This window comes from Argiope bruennichi, chromosome 7, assembly GCF_947563725.1.
Source record: "Argiope bruennichi chromosome 7, qqArgBrue1.1, whole genome shotgun sequence".
NCBI classification, from domain to species: domain Eukaryota; kingdom Metazoa; phylum Arthropoda; class Arachnida; order Araneae; family Araneidae; genus Argiope; species Argiope bruennichi.
The window spans coordinates 10253949-10281161 of NC_079157.1; the positions used below are offsets into that span (position 1 = coordinate 10253949).

Below are 27213 nucleotides of genomic sequence, written 5' to 3' on the forward strand. Positions count from 1 at the left end.
CTTCACTGTATCTTTTTTAGAGGAGCTTCTCCTATGCTCGATGTATCTCTTTGGTGCACCAAATTCATTCTGCAGTATTCTTATTTTCCATTGATCAGACCAATCTGCTTATTTTTCTTTAACCCATTATCCTACGTTGAATACAGTCTAAGCAACAAACTTCTCCAATACTATCTAAATACTTACCATACATGAATTCAGTGAAAACAAAATAAGAAATTACAATCCAAGGGTGCTTTTTGTTCATTACACATTAAACAATACAAAAATGTGCATCATACAATTTTTTGAAAAGTTTTTATTTTTTTCCTTCAATTTATTACATTAGTGCTGGGATTTTGCAGCCAACCTTCTGTCTCTTTCTTCTGCAACAGAGAGTTTGACACCTCTGCCTCTGGGCAGGGAGATGAATGGTTTGTTACTCTTTCCGATGACGAACACATAATTTAACCTATACAAATAAAATAAAATGCATAAACATCGGAAAATAGATAATTTTTTTAACAATATAAAACAAATACACCTATCACGTTAAAATACATCAATCGAGTCTCTTCAGAAAGACTAATCAAAACAATCATTGTAAATCATGAGAAAGATTTCATCATTAAGACTTAACAGCATTTTTCATCATTAAAAACATTAACAAATAAAGGATCCTTTTTGTATAATTTATAAATCAAGTCTTGTCAGAAAGACTAATCAAAACAATCATGGTTTATCATAAAAAGCTTTCATCATTAAGACTAACTTTCTTTTATATAATGTAAAATAAGACCATATGAAACAATTAAATATTCAAGTATTCTCAGAAAGACTAATCAATACAATCATGGTTATCATCAAAATGTTTTCATCATCAAAACTTGGCAGATATTGTATAATAGATTTGGTATAGAATTTTCGATACCAATATAATTAAAAAATATCTTCATGCACACAAGATAAGTGTACTGTATTTATTGCAAATGAGCACTATTTTTATATACACATTCTTTTAAGAAAATTGTCCTTTACATGGGTAATGCATGAACTCTTGAAAACGGAAGACATGCGACCAAATGCAAAGTTTTTAATCTTGGCTTAATTTTGACCATCAAAAGGCAAAATGCCCGAGTGGCTTCGATATAAGCCAGGAAAGTTTACCAATAAAAGTTAAAATACCAATAAAATGGAGAATACTCGAAATGACTTCCTCTCCTATGACAAAATATCAATGATTGCATCACCATTACACTGAAGTATGCATTTTTTTTATATCACTACTGTTTCATAGCTGCACTTCAGTCCAAGATTTAATCACAAAATATCATACAATGTAGGTAAGTATTTAAATCATCATTTAGTTAGCTAGTGTCAGTAGGATATTTAGCAGTAATATAGAAGAGCCAAAGACAAAAATGCAAGGTGTTTCCTCATTTAAGCAATAACTAAAAATTTGTTCTCAAACACACAGAGTATGTTCATTATCAGAAATAAGATGTCCTTTACATGGGTAATGCATGAACTCTTAAAAACCGAGGACATGCGACCAAATGCAAAGACTTGATTTAGGCTTATTTTTGACCATTCCTAAACACAAGAGCATAGGTGGCTTCGATATAAGCCTAAGAAATCTTGCACCAGCTATCAAATAATTTAATAATAAAGGATTCACTCAATTTATTAATTGTTACAATATATCAATGCAATAGAAATTATACATTTGAGTCTTTCATGGGAAAATTTAAATACATTATTTAAGATAATGCAACAGATTTTCAGCTGAACTTCAGAAAAAAGTTTTAAATCATAAGATATCATACAATGTAGGTAAGAATTTTGATCATCATTTAGTCAGCAAATATCTGTAGTATCTTTCAGCAACATATAAACTAATCGATAACAAAAGTTAAGGGGGGAAAAAATTGTGGAACTTGCATATTTATTACTGTCTAGTTAGTTTAAATACAATAAAATAGATGTCTTAAAAAATCTAACACTAAAACCTACACAAGCAGTACAAATTGCAAGTGTGTATATAGAATATTATAGTTATATGCCTTTTCTTATCTAAAATAAGATGTCCTTTACATGGGTAATGCATGAACTCCTAAAAACTGAGGACATGCGACCAATTGTAAAGACATTCATTTTGGCCTATTTCTGACCACTTATGCAAAAGAATGCCAAGGTGGTTTCAATATAAGCCCATGAGAAATCATTCACCAACTGGTGAATAAAATAGCGTATTTCTGCGAATATTGAGTACAACAAAAATGTAATGGAGCTTGTCATTTAATAAAATAAAGATAGAAAAGAGTTTTTACCTGAACATCAATCAGATCAAAGTTTAATCATATGATATCATACAATGTAGGTAAGTAATCTGATCATTTAAGTCAGTATAAAAATAAACACAATTCATAGCAGCTAATTAGCTCAGATATAATTTTATATCATATCAATTCAAACAATGTAGGTATATTCATCACTGCTAAATAAACACATTATGAAATATAAATCATTTCATTCAGATTATGTTTTTTTACAAGGTACGAAGTGGTTAAATATAAATCATTGTTAGGACACTTTAATATTTCCAAAACAATTACCTGGTAGCAAAGCTGTGTCCCTGTGAATCTTTCACGTGGACAATATCAAAAGAACCAGGATGTCTTTCTCGAGATGTGATGGTACCGACTCTTCCCAAGTTGTGACCACCAGTCACCATGACCAAATTACCTGTGATCAGTAAAATTAAATTTAAACACAATACTTTATTAAGTTTTGACATAAAAATTAAATTAAAATTGTAACTGAGGAATTATGCACAAATCTAATTTATAGGAATCATGCGACCAAATCCAAAGTGATTAATATTTGGCTATATCTTTATCACCCAAACAATTTGTCTTTGAGAGACTTAGACAATAGCCACAATACTACATAAATATTTTGTAAGTGGATATCATAATGATGCATTTAATGTAAACGAGATGGTATATGTCCTACAAATTCTTAATAGGAGAGAAGACATACAATTAAACTATAACTGATAAAACCACAGTAGAAGGTATTGAAAATCATAAAATATTTTTAATTCATATTTATAGCAAACTAATAATCCTGAATATTAAAGAAACTAGAACTTTAGTCAAAGTTAATATGTAAATTTAATTATGTAATCAATGATTACAATTTCTAAAAAATATTAATGAAAACTCCAATTCTTTAAATCTTGCAAAATGCAAACTGATAAATTAAAATAGTGAGTAATGATTAGGTTCATATTTATATATATAACCTCAACATACCAATATCAAATTTAATAAAATCCATAATTTTTCCTGTAGCAATATCCAGCTGAATAGTATCATGGACCTTGATAAGAGGATCTGGATACCTTATTGTTCGACCGTCGTGTGTTACTAAGAATGGGATACCCTTAGGACCAACTTGGACTCGTTTCACACGGCAGAGTTTATACTGTAAACATAAAATAAAAACTGTTACAAAGTTATACTAGCATAAACATAAAGGACTAAGAAAAATTATTAAAAATGAAAAAATTACTTTTGCTTCTTCAGCTGTTATTCTGTGCAAAATGAATCTACCCTTTACATCATACAGAAGCCTGAAGAATTCTCCAGTCTTTTCGATAGTGATAACATCTAAAATAAATAAATTATAACATTAAATTTGAATCACAAATTTTTTTGAAAGAATGCTTTTTTCAATAGCAATAAAAAGAAGTGTAATTTACTATAAGAAATTTACCTTCAATTCATTTTGCCACCTGATTCAATTTTTTAAAAAATTGATCCACAGGTCATTAATTTGATTTCAAAATTTTTAACAAAACGTAACTTGCAAGATATGTCAAAATCTTTTCTTTAAAAAAATCTAGGAATTTATATATAAACTGCATATTAGCAAACAACTGCCAAAGGCAGCATGCTAATAATTAACTATCATAACTAATGTTCATTAACTGGATTTAGTTACTACACATAAATACCAAATTTTTAAAAAAAATCAAAATCATTATTTTCATATTTACACTAAATATATCATGGCTATATTTTAAACTGTCACTTGTATCAATTTCAAATAATCAAAAATCAATACGACATTAATAATAGTATAACACAACAAAGGATAACACAATATTCAGTAAAATTCACAATAAAATCAAATAGTTACCCATAAAGCCTGCAGGGAAGTTGCTATCAGTACGCACTTTTCCATCTACTTTAATGAGACGTTGCATAACAATTTTTGTTACTTCAGAATTGGTCAAAGCATACTTTAACCTGTTTCTTAGCATGATTATTAATGGTAGAGACTCTCTAAGTTTATGGGGGCCAGTGCTGGGTCTTGGTGCCTAAAAAGCAAATATTTACATTTTAAATTAATTGACAACTTTTAAATAGAACTTTAAACGCATAATCGAACAAGACGTACAAAAATATTTACTTACGAAAACGCCACCAATTTTGTCCAGCATCCATGATTTGGGAGCATTTAGTCTTTTCAAGTGTTTCTTCGGACCTCTTGCCTATCAGCAAATAAAATACAGTTAGATTTATTTCGTATTCTTTTCCATCCTTTAACAATGATATGTATACATGTTTAAACATTTCTTTAAAATTTACTAAAAATCATCCATAACCTTCCGGCAGCATAATTCTGCATACAACGATAAAGGTAGTGTATAGATAATAAATCATAAAGATTTACAAAAATTATTGTAAATACAGATTCATATACTTTTTAAAATTAAAAATAATCAATAACGGAAATATTAGAATAGTTCTAAAAAGTGATGGAAATTGATTGAACGACGATCTTACCATTTTTTAATTTAGAATACAGACATTACACGATGATAAAACTCTCTGTTGGCTACGGCTTGACAAGGTGTTGCCAAAGTATGAATTGAACAAATGAAAGGAAAGATACAGCTATGGTTAAAAATAATTCACATAATTTCAATTAAATGACACTGTAGGCTTTTAAAATTAAAAAAGCTTTTATAAATTAATTCTAGATGCATGCATAAAATTATATATATAGTAGTTTATCTTAAAATTTATTTGGGTACCTAATATTGAAAAAAATAATATGCCTTTGAAGCATAAATTGAGATTTTCATTCCAATTTTCAAATTAATTTTTATAACTTTTTTATGTTAAACAAATTAAATTTTCCAAAAATAAATATTTTACTTTAGTTAATAGCCAATTTGGATTTGGTTTATTATTTTACTTTATTATTTTATAAACCTTACAACATCTCAACTTTCATTGTTGTTGTTCGTCTGAAATAGATTTCGAGCGATAAACATATTTCTGCAAATTTCTCTCTCGGAATTATGGATGTTGATGACAGCGAAGATAATATTTTCAATAAATCTGAATATAGTGTTGTTCCAATTGATTTCGATCAATTAATTGAAAGCCCTGAAAGTTTACATCATGTATATTCGACACAAAATAGTCAAAGAAATGGAGAATTTAGTGGTTCTGATCTTCAATATCATGATTCTTTTGAATCTCCTGAAGATATGTTGGAGAACATACCCGAACTCGATGATTCGGGGTTAGTATTTCTAACTTCTTGCGCTTATATATCACTATTTTCAAAGTATTGTTGTCATAATCAGGCATTTTAATTATTTTAGTGAACTGAATTTGCAATGTATTTTGTAATGTTTTGAATAAAAGTAATTTTTACATTTTCACCTTATTTGTGTTTTTAAAGTAATAATCCAATGATTTTATAACTGTTATGTTTTCCTTTTTTTCTTCCTTAATTATGGATTGCGCGTTTTTTCCTGAGGGAAGAGTGTTTCTACTACTAATTATCTTAGAAAAATAAAATAACCTAGAATTGATTGATTATGTAGTAATTTTGCTTTTAGGGAAAAAAAAAGGAAGCATTAGCTGTTCTATTATTTTTTTAATATAGTGATTACACTGATATTGAAATAGTCAAACAATGTTGGACATCTAGTTGGGTCTATTCCTATCAGTTTTTTTATTTTGCAATATTCCTCTAATAAATAAATTATTTACAAAATAAAACTTACTTACTTATATTTTGTTATTGATTTGAAATTTTATATTATTAATAATTTTTTGATATGGTTTTCATTTATTTGAACTTTTTATTTAAAAGTTATTGATTCTTTCTTATGTGTAAGGTCTCGCGAATGTGAAAGTTTTTAATAACTGAAGTCATTGCCCCATATCCAAATTTTCTTCAAATGGTAATTTTTCTTTTATATAAAATTATTACTATCTGTTGAGGGAAAAATGAATATATTTGTAAGATTTTACGGCTTTAAAATATTAATTTATTATATTTTATGAATGATTTAATATTATACCAGATCTTTCTGTTCTTATCCAAAAATATTTATTCCAAGCTTCCAAAATCGAAGGTAAACTTAATACAGATAATCTTCATTTTTAGATATATATTTCTGCACTGGAAACCAACAGTTTTCTTTACTATATTTTTCCAAGATTTTTCTTTTATATTGCTAAAATTATGTTTGAATATCATTTAGGTAACAATCCTAGCTATGGACAGAAATTAACTATTTTTAATTTCAGCTGATTAATGTAATTAAATTTTAAAAGTATTTAAAAATTGCTATTTTAGAGAAAATCCTAGAAAGCAATTTTGATTTTTTTAATTTTTGTCAAAAAATTTTACATAGTTACAAATTTCTGAAAAAATTCTAAAATTGCTTCGCAGCATTAATTGCCTTGTTGGAAATATGCAAATTTTTTATCCCCAGTAAATAGCTATTTTGAATGAAGAAGCCATCTACTTTTCATGCCTTTCATTCCTTCCTCTCCCAAGATGCAATCCCAAATGTGAGGTTGAAAAATTGACATTTACATATAAACAAGTTTTTTCTTTTCTTTTTTGTTTCCCATGAAATATTTGGCAGAATCAGTCATGAATTTCTAAATGATGAGTGCGATTGCTGTATTAAGCATATATAATAGGATCTATTTTGCCAGAAGTAATGTGCCAAATATAATGCATGAGTGGCTAAGTGTAATATTATTATGTATAACTCAGTCCTGAGACAATAAAAGGGAAAGATTTCTTGCCTTTAAACCCAGTGTAAGAAAATAAATTTTCTGTGTTGTTCATTCATAGAAAATCCTGTTTTTATCTTAAATTATCAATTACAAATTGTAAAAAAGAAGCTTGGTAATGCATTGAAATTTTTACAGGCTATTAAGGATCACAAAAAAAGTTCTGGTATAATTTATACCTTTTTTTCCTTATCAAATAAGTTAGTGGGAGGAGCTTTTATTACAGCCATTTTCACCAAAAAAATAGTTTATCGCCAAATTTTAGCGAAATGGCCGAATTTGGCGAGAATGGCAGCAATAGCATAACAGTTCAAAAGTGCTACAAAAAAATTATTAACTTGCAAGGCATTAAATGATTGCATATCAAAATTTAGTTAGTTAATGCACCATTTTTTTTTATTACCTTTGTTTTTGTTAATAATGAAAGCAGAAGCATAAAATAGGAATTTTTCATTGAAAATAAGAAATTATGCCACAATTAAGTAAAGTAGAACTTCATGATCAAGATGTAGTTATTTTAAGTTACTCTTATCAATGTTATTTAATAAATAATGTTTAGAGCTGGATTATCAAATAGACAAATTAAGCAGTTGCTTAATGGCCTTGAAATTTCAATATAATATTTGCAATATTTTATATGTTAGTTTTATTCTTTTGTTTAATTTATGAGGGTCTTATACTTAAACTAGTTCAAATTAAAATCATTTTGTTAGAATGTTATGCTAATATACTTAATTATTTTTCCCTAGTTTTATTTTATGTTGTTTAAAAAATGTATGTTATTCTATAATTTGAAAAATGTTGAATTCTATATTTAAATTATATTTAATTTTATGTTGTTAAAAATTTAAAAAATGTATCCTGCTCTATGGTTTGAAAAATGTCGGAATCTATATTTAAATTATATTTAATTTTTGTTCAGAAGTTTTTATTGTTTCTTTTAAAACTTAATCTTGATTTTATTTTATATGCAAAATTCTTAAACACTTTTGAAAAGAATTCATAATTAAATGTATTGCCATTTTATTTGAATTTGCTACATAGATACAGAATTAAAATTAATAAGAAGTCTGTAGTGTACAAGGTTAGAGAGGGGAAAAGGTAGCCCCTGAAATTTGTATTGTATAGTATTTGTATTGTCCTAGTGAGCTTAATTCAGCCATGATAATGATTGCTAAATAAATATAATGATCGAGTTTTTGTTGAAGGGTTTATTTTTTAAGGGAGATTTTCTTTTAAATTCTACTTTCTCATTACATTTTCAACCTTTTAAATAATGAGCATCACCTTTTCAAAGAATAAACATTATTGAAAAATGCATGAATGTCATGGCCATGTCTGCGGCTGTCTTTTTTTTATGTTTAAAATAAATCTAAATTGTCTCAGCAATTTACTGGGAGATATATTTTGTTTCATTATAATTTCTTCAAAGGTATATACATTTTTTTTCTGATATTACTTGGCAGAGGAATTTAGATTGGAGGAAGAAGTTTTGTCGTGGGTATGCTCTAATTTAACATGGTTTAAAATAGGTAGATGTTATTTTATTAGAGTATTGCTATTTACAGTTAGACTGATGCTGGGGATTTTCCTTCTGATCAGGCACAAATGCAGGCCAATTTCTCCTGGAAGTTCTATAGGGAAATAATTATTTAGATAATTTTGATAAGAAATTTAATCTATATATGAAAGTCTTTTAACATTAGAATCATTAGAATGGATGATGCTAGACAATTACATATTTGATAAAAATGCTAATATTATTTTTCACTATGTTGTTGTTATTATTTTAATATTAATTATAATTTCACTAGTTAGTGACTGTTTTTTTAGGAGAGGGCCAATGCTTAAAAATATATTAAACTAACTATTTTGCTATGTTATTTAGTGATAGCAATCCAGTATTCAAAAGTTATTAGTGATAAGTTGAGAGTTCCAAAATAGAGCAATTGTATTGCTTTAAAAATCTTGGATATTAATTTTGGATACTTAAAAATTATAGCTGACCCTAGGCTTACTTCAAAACTTTTAATATTTTGCCAAACTCTATTTAATGTATTGTAACCATCTTTGTGTATATTTCAACTGCTCAGTGGTTAAATCTAAGAACTGCTATTATACATAAGTACCTAATTTTGTTCAGGAAATTTTTTTTTTTTTTAAAAAAAAAAGAAGAAATACCTCCTGTGGCTGTGTACATCGTAAATTCTTTCTAATCCAATGCTTTCATTAGTTTTATGTTCCTCTTGGAAATATTATTTAATGATGAGAATTTTTTCCAACTAAAAGTTTAAACTTTCCTTCTTTCAGTACATAATTTGTCTGTTTAACATGTTTCAACATACCTCAACATAATTTTCACCTTAGCATATTATTAATTCTTCATATGTAGAAAAATGTATAATTCAGTGATATCTATATAATTCTTTACAGACCGGATATTATTATTCGACATATGTCCAGTCCCTTATGGATTGGATTAGAGAATCTACTATAAGATGAATTCATCATAAAATTCTTTTCATTATTAAGAAATCAAAGCATGTTTTATTTTTAGAATTTATTTATTTCTTTAATGTTAAAATAAAAACTTTTTTCTTGATTTACTTTCTTTTATAGGTATATTGAACATACTATAACAAAAGATCAAATACGCATGCAAATAAGGAGCGATGATATGCCTGATAATTTATCTCATGCAACCCTTACTGTTGAAAGCCGAAATCAGAAAACAAATGAAAGAGAGTTCAAAAAATTTCATTGTGATTTTGATGGATGTGAAAGAACTTATAGTACTGCAGGAAACTTAAAAACTCATCAGAAGAGACATAAAGGTACTTATTTAATTTGTACTATTAAAGGCTCATAAATGAGTCAACATGAAAGAAATTTTGTTTCCAGCAATATTTTATTTAATGTATAAAATTTCTACTATTTTCTATTGAATATAAATTTCATATTTCAGTTGCTATCAATTTAAACATTTTGCATTTTGAGAGTTACTTATTAACATATTTTTGAATATTATTAATTTAAAATTATATTTTCAGAATTATTTAGCCAAATTATTATAATTTATAATGCCAACAATTTACTATAGATTAGGCTTTAATAGCAATTTTGTTAAGAAAATAAAACATTTAATTTGGAAAGAATTAATGCCTTATGCCATTCTTTAAATGTAGGTTAAATTAATATATTCAGAAAAATTATCATATTGATTTTTGTAATTTAAATACTCATTACTTACTCATGAAATCAAGCAGCTTGCTAGATTTTGTTAATCTTGATTAGGTCGCTGACATAATCTTTTTGAAGAACATGGAATTTTCTGAATTTTATGATCAATTGTAAAAAGTGATCTGGTGGATGTTTGTATAATAGTAATTGAATTACATGCATTTGATACTTAATAGTACAAAAATATTAGTATGGAAACTATAATTTTCTTCTTATCAATATATGATTTGGCAGTATTTTATGATATTTCAAAACAAATTTATGTTTAAATTCTATTATACTGATTTTAGGGGAATATACATTTATATGTACAGAAGAAGGATGTGGAAAAACATTTCTCTCTTCTTACAGTCTACGAATTCATGTTAGAGTGCATACGAAGGAAAAACCATATGGTTGTGATGTCAATGGATGTGAAAAAGCATTTAGCACTCGATACAGGTAGTATTGTAAATAAATTTTTTAAATTTCATGTTATCTAGAATTTAAATAAAAAAATGTATAGAATACCCACTCTAATTGTGACCCAATAGGTAATTTCTAAGCCATTAGAAATATGTATATATGTTTATTAGAAAAATGCTCAGTAACTTATGTTTAAATCAAGTAAAGAATTGTTTTTACTACTTAGCCATGATAAAAATAATATATAATTATACTTTGGATTATAAATATATATATGAAATAGAAAACTACTTGCTGTTTTTTTTAGTTTCATAAAAAATTTAATATTTATAAATAAAATACTTTCTACATAAATTACAAGTTAATGGAGGAAAAAAAAATCTTTTGGATATATTAAGTTATAATATTTTTGTACTAATCTGTTTGTGGAAATCCATCATTTCTAAGGTTAAATATCACATGGATTCACTAGTGATTTGCCACTGAATCATTTTTATTTGTCATTTTTTTTGTCTGCTTTTGGTAGTGAAATAGTTACAACACTTTTCATCATTATTATTTTTTCTTAGAGAATGATGTGATGATATTTTATGTATGCCATGTTGCAGATGAATATATTTCATTGATTTATATGAAATGGTTTTAATTTGTTTTGAATGATAAATTTGAAAGGATAATTTATGAACATGTTATTTTACTAATGAATCACTTATGTTTTTGTATCATGAATCTCTACTGATTATAAAAAATGAATGCATGTATGTGTTGGGATTTTGGAATGTGGGAATGCACACCTCAATACCCCACCCCCTTGAAATTTTAACTAATTAAAACATAAGCAAAATGTTGGCATTTTTTTTTCTGGGCCAACTTCCAAAAATTTCTGCACAAAATTGATTTTCTGCCATTTTATTTTTTTAATGATACCAATTTAAATATTGCATCAATTTTTTCTGGATTTTTTCAGTGTTTTAAGAACATTCTTTTTAAATAATTTTCAACAATAGATTACATCTTTGAACTGAATTTCAAACCATTTTCACAGTTTCATTTCTGCATGATTTTATTTCTCTTTTGAAAGCTAATGTAGAAGAGCTCTGTTGAATATTTTTGTAATTTATGTAAGGGATAAGTGAAGTTAAGTATTAGGAAATTTGGAAGATAGATGAACCGGTCAATTATATGCTTAATAGCTCTGTGATGCCATGTGACTTGATTCCATTAAGATAGCTTATATACTCAATGCTGAGGACAGATATAAGACTATTAAAGTTACTTGGCTTTAATGTTTGCTATAATTAAATGCTTACATACCCCCCCCACACACACACACTATTTAATTTTATATAGTCAGAAGTAAATACATATCCAATCCAAACCTTCATAGATGATTTTGTACTGGTCATTAAAGTGGACAAAAAAAAAGCCTTGAAAGAGAAACACAACTTGCAATAGCCAAATTTAACTCTTGTTGTTCAAATAATCAACTTTCCATTTCCACTGTAAAAACAAGTATTTTGTTCAGCAAAATGGCGAGAAGCCCCAGAATCACATCGAACGGGGACATCATCAAAAGAACTTTAGCAATATGAGGTGAGTGAGGATAGAACCTGGGACCTTGTGGTTAGCAGTCCAGTAACTTAACAATTATACCAAAACGATCGTTCGGGTAGAAGAATTGTTAACTGGCTTATATGCTATTCACCACATACACTCCCTCCAGTGAGTCGGAGGTGAGACGAACGATATGGATGTTGAGTGGTTATTAGCTGTTGTCTAAATGGGCCAGTACCCAGTTAAATAGCGCCAAGCGTTATGGCGAGCGTGTGTAGGTGCTGATGCGCCAAGTGTGTCTGACGGCTTTAGGTTGCTGCGTCAAGTGAGTCTGACGACTTTTGGATTTGTTGCGTCAAGTGAGCCTGACGACTTTGGTTGCAGGTAGATGGCACCACAACAGCTGTAAGAAGGTTGAAGGTTCATCGTCCAAGGTCACCAATGAAGCGATAGGTGAATGTGCTAGGATATAACCTGGGACCTTGTGGTTAGCAGTCCAGTAACTTAACAATTATACCAAAACGATCGTTCGGGTAGAAGAGTTGTTAACTGGCTTATATGCTATTCACCACAGAACCAAATCTTTTAAATATTTAGAAATCCATGTTGATGAGCAATTCAACTGGCTGCAACCTATAGAAAAAAAATGAGAATGGCCATTAAAATGCATCAAAGTCTCAAAAGAATTACTGGCAGCACATAGGGAATCTCTCAGAAACACAGAAGACTTCTTTAAAAAACAGTAGTTGATAGAATGCTTGCCTAGGTTCTTCAGCGTGGTTTCTAAACCCAACATATGCACCAGAATGAAGAGGAAACTTTCTTCCATTCAGAGACCTTTTCTTCTCTATATTTCTGGTGCATATCGCACAACTCCAACAGCAGTGCTACAAACCTTTCTCGGCATTCCACGCCTGCACATGTAATTAGAGTTTGAAGCCATAAGAGTTCTTCTTGTGCATAACATAACAGAGATCTAACCAGAAGAGGTTGAGAAGAAAGCAACTGGCTGATCTACTCACCCTTCACAGCATCTCAATCCCAACAAATTTCATTGGAACCTGAAGTTGTAAATATATCTCAAATGAGCGACATCAATAACTTCACAGATGACTCGAAAACAGAACATGAAGGTGGAGCTGTATTATGTGTCCTGATCAATGATACCTGGTCCTATCACTAGTCTGCCAAATTGAATGACATCAATACTGCATTTCAGTTTCCAAACATCAGCACTTTTAAAATACATGTTGGCAATAGAGCAAATATCATGGCATGCTCTAATCCAAAGAATACAGAACAAATAGCAAGAGAAATTTTTAGTGTCCTTCTTTCAAATCTAATAATTAAAGTCTCATGGGTAAGAGCGCATGCAGGAAACATAGGTATTGAAAAAGCAGACCAACTGGTGAAGGATACAAAGCAAAATGGGCAATTTTATATGCAAACAAAGCTTTCTAAATCACATATAAAAGATCTTCTCTGGAAAAACATACTAGAGGAATGGCAAAGATTTTGAAGCAATGGTGATATAGGCAGAAAAGTTTTTAATATCCTGCCTTCAGTTAACCTTCATCCTACTAACTGGATCAGAAAGGATATAATTTTTTTTTTTCTCAGAACACAGTCTTTCCCTGCAAACCTCAAAAGATTCAATCTGTCGGAGAGTGATCATTGCAGTTGTACTGGGATTGCACTTTATTATGCTATGGAATGCATCCTCACATCCTTGGCATATGGAGAAACCATTGCCAAGCCATGTGCAAGAATGGCTGAAAAGAGTTGCCAGCTATTTCCTCTCCAGGAAAAAAAAATCTATTGGATAATTAAATTTATCAATGAAAATAGAGATTTTTTCTTGCCTCCCTAGTTCTCAACATCAAGTGTCATACTCACAAAGACTAAGGGGGAGGAAATAAGCACCACAGTTTCTTCACGTGCATTTGCATTCATAAATATCAAGCAGGGCTTTTCTTTATTACCATTAACCAAATTATTTTCCATTTGATTTTTATAACTGTATCTCATCTACTATGTCATAATAACAAGTGAACACAGATTTCATGTGTTTTTTCATACATTTTATCTTTCTGTATATTATTATTCCAAATATTTTTTCGTTAATTTTTCTAAGTTGAAAATCCTTGTAAACTGTAATATCCTTGTAAACATTTTATTGTAAATCCTTGTAAACATTTTATTATCATTTCCTATATGTTTGTAAATTCTGTACATAGCGTTTTTTTCCTACTGTAAATATTTTGGTATTTAATAAAATTCCCGTAGCATGCCCATCAAACCGTTTATTGACCAGAATGGTTACAGATACGGGAGACAGCATTCTGTCAGAAGTTAATATATTGGGTCTAGCTTGGCTAAGTATAGTTGGTGTTTTATTATTTTAACAGCTTTAGAGTTATGCCAAGATTGCAGCTATGAGTCTTATTATATTTTGGAAAGATTTCACCACTATCTTTGTAATATATCTTAGTTGCTTAGTGATTGAACCTTGGGGGCTGCTGTAATAAGGAGTTTTTAGGTCTTGCAATGTTATGGACATCTCTTTTTCTAAGAAACTGAATTCTTGAATAAATCTTTTGAAGTTTTGTTAGCAAATATACAGATTATGCTATCTAATAAATTATATATATATACTGATTCTCTAAAATTTCTTGTTTTTCTAGGTTAAGAGCCCATAAACGAATTCATAATGGAAATACATTTAATTGTGGCGAGCCTAGGTGTAATAAACATTTTACTACATTAAGTGATTTAAAAAAGCATCAGAGAATACATACTGGTGAAAGACCTTATCGGTAAGATTCTCTTATAATTTTAGTTATAAAATGTCTTATTAACTGCAGAATAATTTCCTAAATTTGTTTTTTAATTATATTCTAGCTTTGCTATAAATGCTTTTTTTTTTTGGTATTTTGACAAAAGTATATTTAAAATATAAATTAATGTGATGCTTTTGAAGAAAATAGTATGAATAATTTGTACTATATCAAAGTTTAAAATTGCTTCACTTTTTTTAAATGCTGATGTGCCTTTTATGTATGTGTATATATATATATATTGGTATTTTAAAATCTAATTTTAATTAATTTTCTAATTCTTAGCTCAGTTCAGCACATATTAACTTCATTCTAAAATATTCTCTTATTTCCTGATCCAATTCCACTATTTCTATTTAATTAATTCAAGAGAAAGCTCTGTAAAAATGCTTATGTCAGCAATTCCCATGCTCCGAGTGAAGGGATAAAAACTGCCGAGCCAAGCACATTCTTTTTAAACCCTTGCCTCTGATTGACTTATGTAGAAAATCTCTATCAAAATCTCATTATATATAAGCACTGGAAAGTATTTTTCCTCTCTTTTTAGCTTTTCCTCATTTTGTTTTGTGTCTTTCCATGTTGTGCCCATCGTTTCTGCTTGTACAAAAAATCATGCCTCCCAAGTTGAAAATAAAATGAAGTTAAAAATTTAGAGTGTCTTTTCTTTCTTCGGCTATGATTCTACTTCAAAAATTTAATGTTTACACACACATATATCTGTATAATATAAAATATTTTGAAAAGTATCATTTTACCCTTTTATTGTAAAACAAATCACACTATTTCATTACAAATTTCACTTAAAGTTACATGTGGTCCATTTTTCTTATTTATCAATCATTCTTTTTAATTGTTATCTGAATATAGTGAGTATTTTAATTTAAAAAGCGATTTTATATTATTTTATCTCTTCTTATTTACATTCATTTAGTTGTTTAGAAGATGGATGTGATAAAGCATTTACAGTTAGTCATCACCTGAAAAAGCACAAGCAAACTCATACAGGTAATATTTCGTTTTTGTTTATAAAAGTTGTAATTAAAAACTAATTTTATACTAATTGCTTTTATAAAAGAAATACTGCAATAGATTTTTATATTTTAATGAAAAATGAAACTGCAGACGTCAAGAGGATTTTATGCATTGTAATATTCTTCTTAAAATATGGGACATGAAATTATTTTCATTTTAAGTATATTGTATATGTAACTAGTATATCATGTGGGAAAAAAATTGTTTTGAAAGACATTTTGAAATATTTTTTTATAAAGAAATAAATTTGATATGCAAGTTTCATAGCAATGAATATGATAATCGTATAAATCCCTGCTTTTCTATAATTTTTTATTAGTTGGATTTTCTGCTCAAATTTTTTCACAAGAGCTCATAATTTAAAGGGCCTTTTTTTCCCTTCATTTCTATATAGCTTTTTTTTTTTTTTTTTTTTTTTGACTATCTTTCACCACAAATATTCTAAGATTTGCAGATAGTTACAATTTCAAATGAAATCTTAATATCCAATTTCCTTCTTTCATTTACCATTTTTTTTCTGTAATAATACTGTAAAGTGGTATGCATTTGAAATGGGAATTCTTTCCTTTTGTAATAAGGTTGATGAACATCATATTAATCCTGTTTGTAATTAAATATTCATGAATAGTCTTCAAGCATTCCATAATTATTGCAGGTGAAAAACCATTTGTTTGTCCTGAAATTCTGTGTGGGAAGTCTTTTTCAACTCAATATAACCTAAAATCTCATATGTTAAAGCATACAAAAGAAACACAAGAAGTAAGGTTTTTCTTTTTTCTTTCTTTAGAAATATCATTTCATGATATATATATAACTTTGAGATTTAACTTCAATGCAGAATTTTACAACAAAATGCATAATAATAAAAAAAAGACAAAGGAACCAATTTCATATTGTTTTATTATTGTATATTGATTGCTCCCATTTGTCTTTTTCTTTATTATGCATTTTTTATATATTTCTATGCATTAATGTTAAATCTCAGTTTTCTTTTTATGAATATTAATTGAATTAACAATAAAAAATGTTTGATTATGAAATTAACGCTTTCAAAATTATAAAATTGTCATTATTGATAACAACCATAATTAAAATATATTTAAATCTAGTTGTTGTTTCTGTAATATGAATTAAAACCAATGCTTTAAATCTTACTTTTGTTTTGAAAATTTAAAAAAATTCTTCCATATTTTGGTGTTTTTCTACATTAGCTTCTCAAAATGTTAATGTATATAAAATATTTTTTTTGTTATTTTAAAATTTAAAATAATATTCTTTTCATTAATTACAATTTGGTTCTTTTTCTTTTCTGTATTTTGATTTTCTTAAAATTATAATTTTAAAACTATAATTACAATAATCATAATATTATTCCAATAATAAAATTTTGAACCATTTTTTCAATAATACATCTTATTTTTGCTATGAATTTCAAATAATTTTCATTGTCTAAGAAAAATAAGAAAGATTGTGTTTATTATCTATATAGTTTGCATGAGGAATAAGTAGGTGAAGCTACTGTATCATAATAGAAGAACCAGATCGATGAAAAAATATCTTTTTGTTTTTCATCTGTCTAGCATTTCTTCTTTTCCATTATATTTTTAATAGCAATATATCATGAAATTCATTTGCACAATAAATAGCATAAATGTAAGGTATTAAAATACTTAATATGGTAACTGAGGTTCTAATATATATTACAGTTTGATGTTTAAAATTACTCTTTTTGAGTAATTTATAAATACCAAATTTATGCATTAAAAATTTAGTGAATTAGACAGAATCAATATAACTAGTGTGCCAAAGGAAATTTTATATATTTTAAAGAATTTCTTATTAAAGAGAAGAAATTTAAATGTTCAAATTTTGTATTACATATTTAATACATATCTCAGTGAAAATGAGAAACTTAAAAAGATGACTGAATTCTTTTCTTTATTATCACTAATATTATATGTTTTATATTTTGTAATATATATGCAAGTCTTCTGTGTAAAAGTTATTATTATTTTAATTTGTAAATACATAGAATGTGGGAAATATCTCTGTAATTTGTGATTAATATTTCTCAATTAAACATATATATATGACTACACAGATAAATAAAAAGAACTAAAACTAGGTACTGTAATTGTAGTATAATGCTTGCAAATATTTGTAATAAGAAATTTGTGAAAATTTGAACTCATAGTAAAAATTATTCAAATATTAAGACGAATATTTTTTATGTTTATATTGCAGTGTTATTTTTTAATTATTTCTATCATTTAAATTGATTTACTGATGTACATTGAAAGTATTAAACATATTGTTAAGGATTCTTTAAAAAAATTAATATTTAGAAAAACGTTGAGCATTGTATTAAAATTCTTATATTCACTTTTTTTTTTTTTTTTTCAGTTTGGCCTTATGAGTTGCTTTTTGAATGATGTTTAAATTTTAATATTATTATTTTTTTAAAACCATAAAGCATATTTTGCTTTTTTTTTAATTAAAAATTGTCTTGAACTTACTTTTCAATATGTTTTTATTAGCAATTACAATTTTTCAGGGCAATTTGTATGGGGATAAGAAAATTATTTTATACTTTTGGCCCATTTTAAAAGCTTGGTTTAATAATTTTTTATTTAAGTAATTATCATCATTTTATTTATTTTTTGAATAAATTGTGTGATTTCATATTGGTTTACTTCATATATTATTATTATATAGCTTATAAATTTATTATTAAAATTCTCTGAATTATTTCAGACTTTTTTTAAATATATGCAGAAAAAAATTTATCTCTCATAATGTGAGCTTCATTGTTTTAGATTCTTGATCTGGTTGAGACTAAAGCAGTGTTCCTAATCCCCCACCAAAAATCGAAATGTTACTTATTGTATGACTACAAATGCTTCATTTTTAGTGCCCCAAAAATTTATTACTTACTTGCAGTGTTATTCTCATCAGTTTTGCCTCAAAAGAGGATCATATGATGCAGTTAGAATCATTTACAAACTTTTAAAATTGTGTTTTAGTACATCTTTATATATTTTCATTAAAAAAGATTTAATGTACTGTTATACATTCATTTTCCTATTTCAGGGCATTGCAAATGGGGAAAGTCCGCAACCTATGCTGAATGGCTCTGTTGATGAGCCAGTTGTGACTGTAAATAATCCTTTAATCAATCTACCATGTTCAGAAGTGACTTTTAACACAATGCCGGATGGAAGTGTCATAGGTAATTACTAATATTTTTTTAAATTTGTAATTGATAAAAAAATGAATGCTGGATAATAATAAAATTGCCTTAGCAATGAATTATAATTAAATTGTATAATACGTAGAATGATCAATAATTAGTATCAGCCCCTTTTTTAAGATATTTTAGCTAGAAAATGTGCCCATCTAGATGGGTTGCTATCTTGTTAGCATTCCTCATATCTGATTGTTATATATTTAGTAACAGAATTTGACAGAAGGCTTAAGAAATAAAAAATATATATATACACAGATGAAAGGTATTCAGATGAAAGAGTACAAAACGACACTGTGGGTATAAATGAAGACTTTATTCAAAGTATACACCATAGGCCTGAGCACAACGATGCCATTGATGGAGTCGAAGGATTCCTTGTTCCCAGAACTCCTGTGGCCATGATGAGACCCAGTCCTTCAGAGCGTCTCCTTGAGTTCGCTGTCCAAGTTGAAGTGCTTCCCTTTCAAACGTTTTTCAGGGGACCAAACACATGAAAATAGCAGGGTGACATGTCCGGGCTGTAGGGTGGGTGGACCAGCTGCTCCCACTTGAACTTGGCCAGTTCCACATGTATGTCCCTGGAGATTTGTGGACATGTGTTATCATGGAGCAGAACTACTCTTTCCATGAGTAGCCCCAGTCTTTTGCTCTTGATGGACAAAGGATAATGCCGAGCTGTTCCTCAAGCATCGAATTTTGCAATGTGAACACCATCCTGTCTTCAAAATGCACTGCCACATCAATTGGATGGCGCTCTTTATAAGGGATCTGCTCTCTCTTGCGCGTGCTCCGTTTTGCACATGAGATTGCAATTGCATCCCTAGATCTCTCGTTACGTTCTCCCATAGCGGCATAGGCAAATATGTTAACAATTACGTTGTTACGACGTTTCGTACCTTTTCATTTAATACCCACTGTGTGTGTGTATATATATATATATATATATAGTAAATTTTAAAATAAACCATTAAGATTTGAAATTCTATGAATTAAAAAAATTTCACAAATATTTAAATCAAAATTAATCATTAAGAAAAGATCTAATCGAGTGAAACAACTAGTGATTTACTAATGGGGGGGAAAATGAACTACCAAATACAAATAAAAAAAATTGCTGTTAAGAAATATAATGCATCAGAATAAATAACAAAAATTGCAGACTTCAGCTCATTGGTCTTTATTACAATCCAACATAAAATAATGTAAATAAAACACGAAATTTAGATAAACTAATTTTTATTCATCTTAGCTTTATTCACATATCAATAAATCAATCATTGTAAATATTATTTAAAAAAAACCACTGAGTTGCTTGGTCTGATTTTGACACAGATAAAAGGAGTGAGAATATTTTTAAACTCTTCTCAATATTACAGGCGTTGTTGGGAAATTCTATTATAAATTTTTAAAAAATTATGAAATTTTTATTCAATATTGTAATTCTGTCTCAGTTTCTAAGAAATTGAAAGAACTTTTCGCTTGTGTTACAAAGAAAAGAACACACACACACATTTCATATTAGAATAATTTTTATTCTTCCTTATTAGAATATTGTATACATTTCACTGCATTGAATTAAATTAGATTTTTTAATATATTTTTATTATCTTAAATAAGTTGCAATTTATTTCTATCGATAATGTGGATTCAATTTTCCTGGTGTGAATGTAGTATGGATTCAGCTTTTCTAAATTTTGAAATATTCTAAAAGAAATACTTTAAAAAATCTAGAATTTATTCTTTTCTTGTAGAATTTAATTTTCAATAACAATTAAATTCTTCTCCTATTTCAGTAAGTGAATTTTTGTTTATCTGAAATTAATGCATACTTCGTATTTTCGTATTGCATGAAAACACATTATAAAAAGATGACACACTTTTGCTAATTCTATTATATAAAGTTCCACACAAAAATATTTTATGCTGCAGTAGTTTTAAGCATTTTCGTTTTATTCATAGCTGTATATAATTTATCTGAAGAATATCTATAGGAAGTACACAAAGCTACAGAAGGTAGAATTAATTAGAAAAATATTGTCAAAATAGCAGATGCATAATTGCATGACTACATACAGTGCAGGCCTTCTCTATAAAGGGGCTTGGGTGCAAAAAAACTATTTGGGACCCTCATTTTTTTGTAAAGTAAAAAAAAAAGTACAAACACAAACATATATTAGTATTACAAGTTTATTTTTGCTATTAATTATTTCGGAAAATTTAATTTTTTTCAGATTACAATTTTTTTTTTTTTATTAATTTCCTTTTTGATGTGTAATATAGAAAGTGCATTTACGCCTTCTCTAGACAATGCATGATGGAAGACAATTCTTTATTAATTTTTAATTTGCTGAAAGAGTGCACAGCACTTCCTCTAATGACTGAAATAATTAATTTAGAAATATATGAATTAATTTGAAATACCCTTAAATCCATCTTTTATTTGTGCAATAAGGGTATCAATTATACTGTTCAAAAACAGCATCTAAATTCCTCTATCGGGTTTTCTAACTTTAATTTGCTATATAGGAATATGATCCTTTTGTTTTTCAGAAAAATGTTCTGAAATATTCAAATTACACACTTTCGCTTCTTCTAAAAATGTATTAAATTTTGGATTTCAGTTTTAATTTTGTTGGCTAAAATTATATCAACCAAGAACAATTGCTTTTGATCGAAATAATTTATACAAATTGATAAATTTGGATAATATTGCAAACCATACTATTAAACATAAAATCAATGGCACTTCTGGTATTGAATCCTACAGATTTTAGTTTCGGGAGCGGTATTTGCATCAATAAATTCTTTTAGGACATTACAAATTTGTTCAAATTGTGTATAAACTGTTTTTATCGAATCTGTTTTGGCTTCCCAACGCATGCCGTATAACTGTTTAAGAGTAATATTTTTGTAGAATTTCCCCATTTTTTTGTAGTTGCAGAAAATAAGCAATGTAAACAATGCAATATCCAAAAAAATTACAATATGCATTTCTGGAAGTGGCATCTCAAATTAATAAATTAAAAGAATGTAATTGGGAAGGCATATAAATTGCATTAGGATTCAGAGCAATTATTCCATATTGTACACTTTATATTTTCCTTTCATGTTGCTACCGTTGTCTATGCCTGGTCTCTATAATTCATAATATCTAAATCAAGCTTACTTAACCTTTTTAATCTTACTTAATCTTAGAATTTTTTCTAGTCTTTCTCCGGTCACAGCACAGCAATTATTTCTATAAACCCTGTAAATGACTCATTTATAGTTAATCTTTTTCTTCAAAATTTTTATACCTAATGATGACTGAAATTCCTTATGAGAAATATCAGGAGTACATTTAGATACTATAATATATGGATGCTTTTATACCGTCTTTAATTTTATTAAAAATTTCATTCTCAAATGCAAAAATAATTTGTTCTTGTGATCTATGTGTTAAATGATGCACAATTCTATCTTTTGAATTTTTTTATTCTGTTTATATGATTTATTGGCACAGAATCGTATTTACTTAATAATTCGATAAACTTAAAAAAATTTCCATTATTAAGGCTTCCTATTATTTCTTGGGTTTCTCTAAGTGGATATTTATTACTAGCTCAAATTATAATCAATCACGTTCTTTGAAATAGTTCAGTCGTCCCGTTTCTTTGTTTATAATAACTTGATTTGTTTTATCAATAGTCGAACATAAATTTAGTCGTTTTAGTAATTCTTTCCAAACAATAAACGAATTAAAGTGGCCAATAGAACGCTCATGATCTTGAGTTACATTTGACAGCTATCTACAGTTATTATAATCCCTTATAAATCGTGTAGATTGTTCGTTTCCACTTCTTTTCGAAAATAGTATGCAATAAAAACAAAATACTGAGTCTTGCGTTTTTGTATACATTAACCAGCTGCGAAGCTTGGTTTCACCATTTGACATTTAAAAAAAAAAGTAAAACGTATCTTTAACGTAACAACGTAAGTGGAAAACGATCTATCTTCAGGATTCTTCGCAAAACATCCTTTCTGTTATACAGATTCGGTTATATTCTAAACTTATTCTTTATAATAATACTTGCCCATAAATATGTGTAACTTATATTTACTTAATGGAATATGATATCGCTATTTTCATCGTTATTTTCTGATTCGATCATATTCGTATAAATATATAGTTCTTCAACAAATTTCACGTTTCTGCATTTCCTTTTCAAGTTAGTGTAGTTTATGTGGAACTTTCTTCTCCAGTTGAAGCTCGAATTGTAACTTCTGAGGTGAGGTAACTTCTTGAAGTTTAGCGTTTCTTTTTTTCTTTTGACACCCAAAGTTATATGTTCTTGCCATGAACATGATAAGATCTAACAATATTAAATGTTTTATAGTATTAATTTTCAAACACTATATCAGTCTTACTTCATATGGAGGAAAATGACGATAAATTATTGCCTTAGATTTGCAATATATTACAAATTTGCATTAGGCAATAATATATCCGTATATTTCCAAACCTGTCGATTTTTAAAGTGAAATTTTTTCTTCTCTTCTTTCCATTCCTCTATTATAGTTCAGAATATTATTTTTGTTCTTAATGATTTTGGAGCACCTCAATCCTGGGGCCCGGTGCATAGCATCCGCCGCACTCCTCCCCTCCCCCAGAAGGCCGGCTCTGACTACATACATTCCTTTATTATGTGTGTAAAAATGTAGTTAGTATATTTTTATGCATGTAAAAATATAGTTAGTACAATTTATTTCATAGAATGATTTTTTAAAAATGGCATTTCTTACTACATTAAATTTAAAAGGAAAAAAAAAATTAAAATCTGAAAAATAAATCATGCCAAAATGCATTTTATTACTATAAAAGGTATAATTACATCTCTAACAATTACACATAAAATAATACTTTATGGTTTTTTTATAAACTTGTTATTGTTTTTACACTTCCTGATTTTTTCAAGTGAGATTATATATGTATTTTAATTCTTAAGTAAATTTATCATGTGATTATAAAATAAAATATTTTAATTTTTACACAATTAAATTAACAAAATAATTTAATTGAAATAATAATAAATTTAATTGTTTATTGGACATCAAAAAATATCTGAATTATGTGTGTGTGTGTGTGTGTGTGTGTGTGTGTGTGTGTGTGTGTGTGTGTGTGTGTGTATGTGTGTGTGTGTGTGTGTATGTGTGTGTGTGTGTGTGTGTGTGTGTGTGTGTGTGTGTGTGTGTGTGTTTTAAAAAATCACTTAAACAGTTAAAAAAAACTTTTTTTATTGTTATTTTTTAGCTTATGCTGTTATCCGTTTGGGTAATGTAAATACTGTTCCTGCTGAAACAGGAGCCTCTATGCCTGTGATGAGCCCTGTTGCAGAAAGCACCTTTGTAGATCAATCAACACAAGCAGGAGATATTGATGCTGCTACCATTGCCAACCCAATAGATGTTCAACCCATTCAAATACCACAAGTTTTAAGTGTGAGTGATATTAACATGCCTGCCCTTTCTACAATACCAGTTCTCAGTCCTTTAGACTCTTCAAACTCTGAAACTGTGGCTGACCCTACAAATACCTCAATTCCTGTTCAGGATATTATTTCTGCTGCAGCTCGCTTAACAGACATTTGCAAGTGTGGTCCTGATAAATGCAAACCTCATGGTAGATGTTGCATGGGTTGTCCAGGTATGGAGGGTCATTATTGTCGTGATGAAACTGATGATATTAGTACTTCCACTACTGTTGATGCTAGTGTAACTACAGATAATGCTTCCTATGTCATTAGTATTCCAGAAACATCAAATTATGATCTTTATTCTGAAGAAAACTCAGTAAGCACGGTCGATGCATCATGCCAGACTGAAGAAGGGTCTTGTTCATGCCCTGCAGAATGTACTGTTTCATTTGGAAAAGACGCTCGTTCTTTACTTAAAGAATTCCATCACATTAATAATGGCTGTTGTGTCCACTCATAACTTATACAGAAAATTCACAAAATATTACATGGAATACAATGCACAAACTATCTTGTTGCAATATATACATATATATATATATATATATATATATATATATATTATTTTGTTATATCTTGAATTGTCTGCTAGTGTTATTATGAATGTTTGCAGTTGAGCTTCGCTTATCAATTTTAATAATAACATATTTTTATACTCGGTATTTTAGCTGTTATTGTTGTAAGAGTAGTAGCATTTCTTTGTTATTATTTAATGATTGCTTTAAAATGTATTGTGTTTTATTTGTCATTCAAAATGTTAGGATGACGAGTACAAAACTATTACTTAATCTTTTTCATCTTTTGCATTTCATACCATCTTGGAAGAAAAGTTTCATACTGTCTTTCCTATTCTTCTTAAAATTTGTTTTTGTGAAAAAATGTTATTATTACTCAAAATAGCTCCAAAAATGACTAAATTGCTCATTATTAAATGATAAATAATATTAAAAATTTCTAATTTATCTGTAATTATTTCTAATTAACTTTTAAAAATTGTATTGGAAATGTTTGTAGTTATATTGGAAAAAAGAATAACTAGATTGTTTTATTGTAATATTTTAAAGGTATTTCTTTATTCTTTCTTAATATATTTTGTAGAAAAAAATCTCGATATTTTAAGAAGCTGATGTGCATGTCATAGGAAAACTTTATAGTTATTTACACTTTTTGTTTAAAATCCTTTTGCTTATTAGATTGAACACCTAAACAATAAATAACAAAAATGCGATGCATCATTGTTATATATTAGTAATGTTGCTATTTCTTTTATCATTTGTTGAAGATTCTTTAAAAATTACCAAAGACTTTTTTTTTTTAATGCTCTTATATTCTTTACGCAAAAATGATAATTTAGGATTGTATTTATATTAATTTTTTTGTTTCATTTGTAAAGAAAATTAAATTTCACTAATACCTACTTTAAAAAATTTATTTAAATGAGTGATATTATATCTGTAATAGAACTTGCATTTTTAAAAATTATGATTTATATGTTTAAACAAATGTTTACTTAAATATCTGCTTATCTTTTTAAATAAAAAGATAAACAGATATCTGTTCATATTTAAATGTCTTAATTGAATGAAGTCAGCATTTTTAGATTAACACAAGTTTTATATTACCTTTCCATTCTTCAGTGTTAAATAATTTTGAAAAGTATTAGATTAACACATTTTTTTAAATGTATATTATATATTTTATTCATTTGCTAAGTAAATAAGTGTAGTTTAATTATCGGAATTAAAAAAAATATTGATCAATTTATTATTCAAATCGCTTTAGTAATCTAAACTTTATTTAGTCATAGAAATATATTTATTTTAACAAACTTATTATGTAGAATTCTTGAAATTATTCTGAAATAAATTTTGTAAATATTTTTCGTATAACTTGAAACTGGTTAAATATGCGTACAGTTATGCAAATTTTTAATCAGGAATAATTTCTAAATTTTTTAGAACAATGCGTATTTGAAAATTATACATTGGGCAAAAAAAATATGTTATTTATTTCTCTATCCTTCCTTTTCCCCCCCACCCTTAAAGATTGCTTGCAATTTTATAAATATTTAAGTTTTTTGAAGAATTATATATATATATATATATATATATATATATATATATATATATATATATAATTCTTCAATAATAATATTAATGCAAATATTTTATTCTATTTCTGAAAATTTAGCAAGAATTGAACTTTAATGTATGTTACAACATTATATAATTTGTCATTATTGCAATCACAACTATAAGTTTAATACTTAATTTTTGCAAAATGTA

General features: G+C 27.7%; 2 protein-coding genes and 2 non-coding genes across 5 annotated transcripts; 1 reads left to right on the forward strand and 3 right to left on the reverse strand.

Moving 5' to 3' along the window:
• Positions 1-280: 280 nt before the first annotated feature.
• LOC129975074 (40S ribosomal protein S4) lies at positions 281-4943 on the reverse strand. The gene is made up of 7 exons (XM_056087967.1): positions 4836-4943; positions 4463-4540; positions 4186-4366; positions 3556-3653; positions 3297-3468; positions 2595-2724; positions 281-451 (listed from the first exon to the last, which is right to left on the reverse strand). Exons 1-7 carry the CDS (start codon positions 4836-4838, stop codon positions 325-327), a joined length of 789 nt encoding a protein of 262 aa, XP_055943942.1. The 5' UTR covers positions 4839-4943; the 3' UTR covers positions 281-324.
• LOC129976785 (small nucleolar RNA SNORA16B/SNORA16A family) lies at positions 1005-1137 on the reverse strand. The gene has a single exon (XR_008785207.1). It is a non-coding gene; the product is annotated as a small nucleolar RNA SNORA16B/SNORA16A family (small nucleolar RNA).
• Positions 1479-1611, reverse strand: LOC129976784 (small nucleolar RNA SNORA16B/SNORA16A family). The gene has a single exon (XR_008785206.1). It is a non-coding gene; the product is annotated as a small nucleolar RNA SNORA16B/SNORA16A family (small nucleolar RNA).
• A 374-nt stretch (positions 4944-5317) lies between the features above and the next one.
• On the forward strand, positions 5318-25485 carry LOC129975915 (zinc finger protein 410-like). 2 transcript variants are annotated; one of them, XM_056089201.1, is made up of 8 exons: positions 5318-5583; positions 9720-9934; positions 10631-10781; positions 14984-15115; positions 16068-16141; positions 16824-16927; positions 19259-19397; positions 24706-25483. In XM_056089201.1, exons 1-8 carry the CDS (start codon positions 5357-5359, stop codon positions 25386-25388), a joined length of 1725 nt encoding a protein of 574 aa, XP_055945176.1. In that variant the 5' UTR covers positions 5318-5356; the 3' UTR covers positions 25389-25483. The 2 variants fall into 2 exon arrangements, with proteins under 2 accessions (XP_055945176.1, XP_055945177.1); XM_056089202.1 differs by lacking the exon at positions 14984-15115 and having other exon boundaries at positions 24706-25485.
• Positions 25486-27213: the final 1728 nt, after the last annotated feature.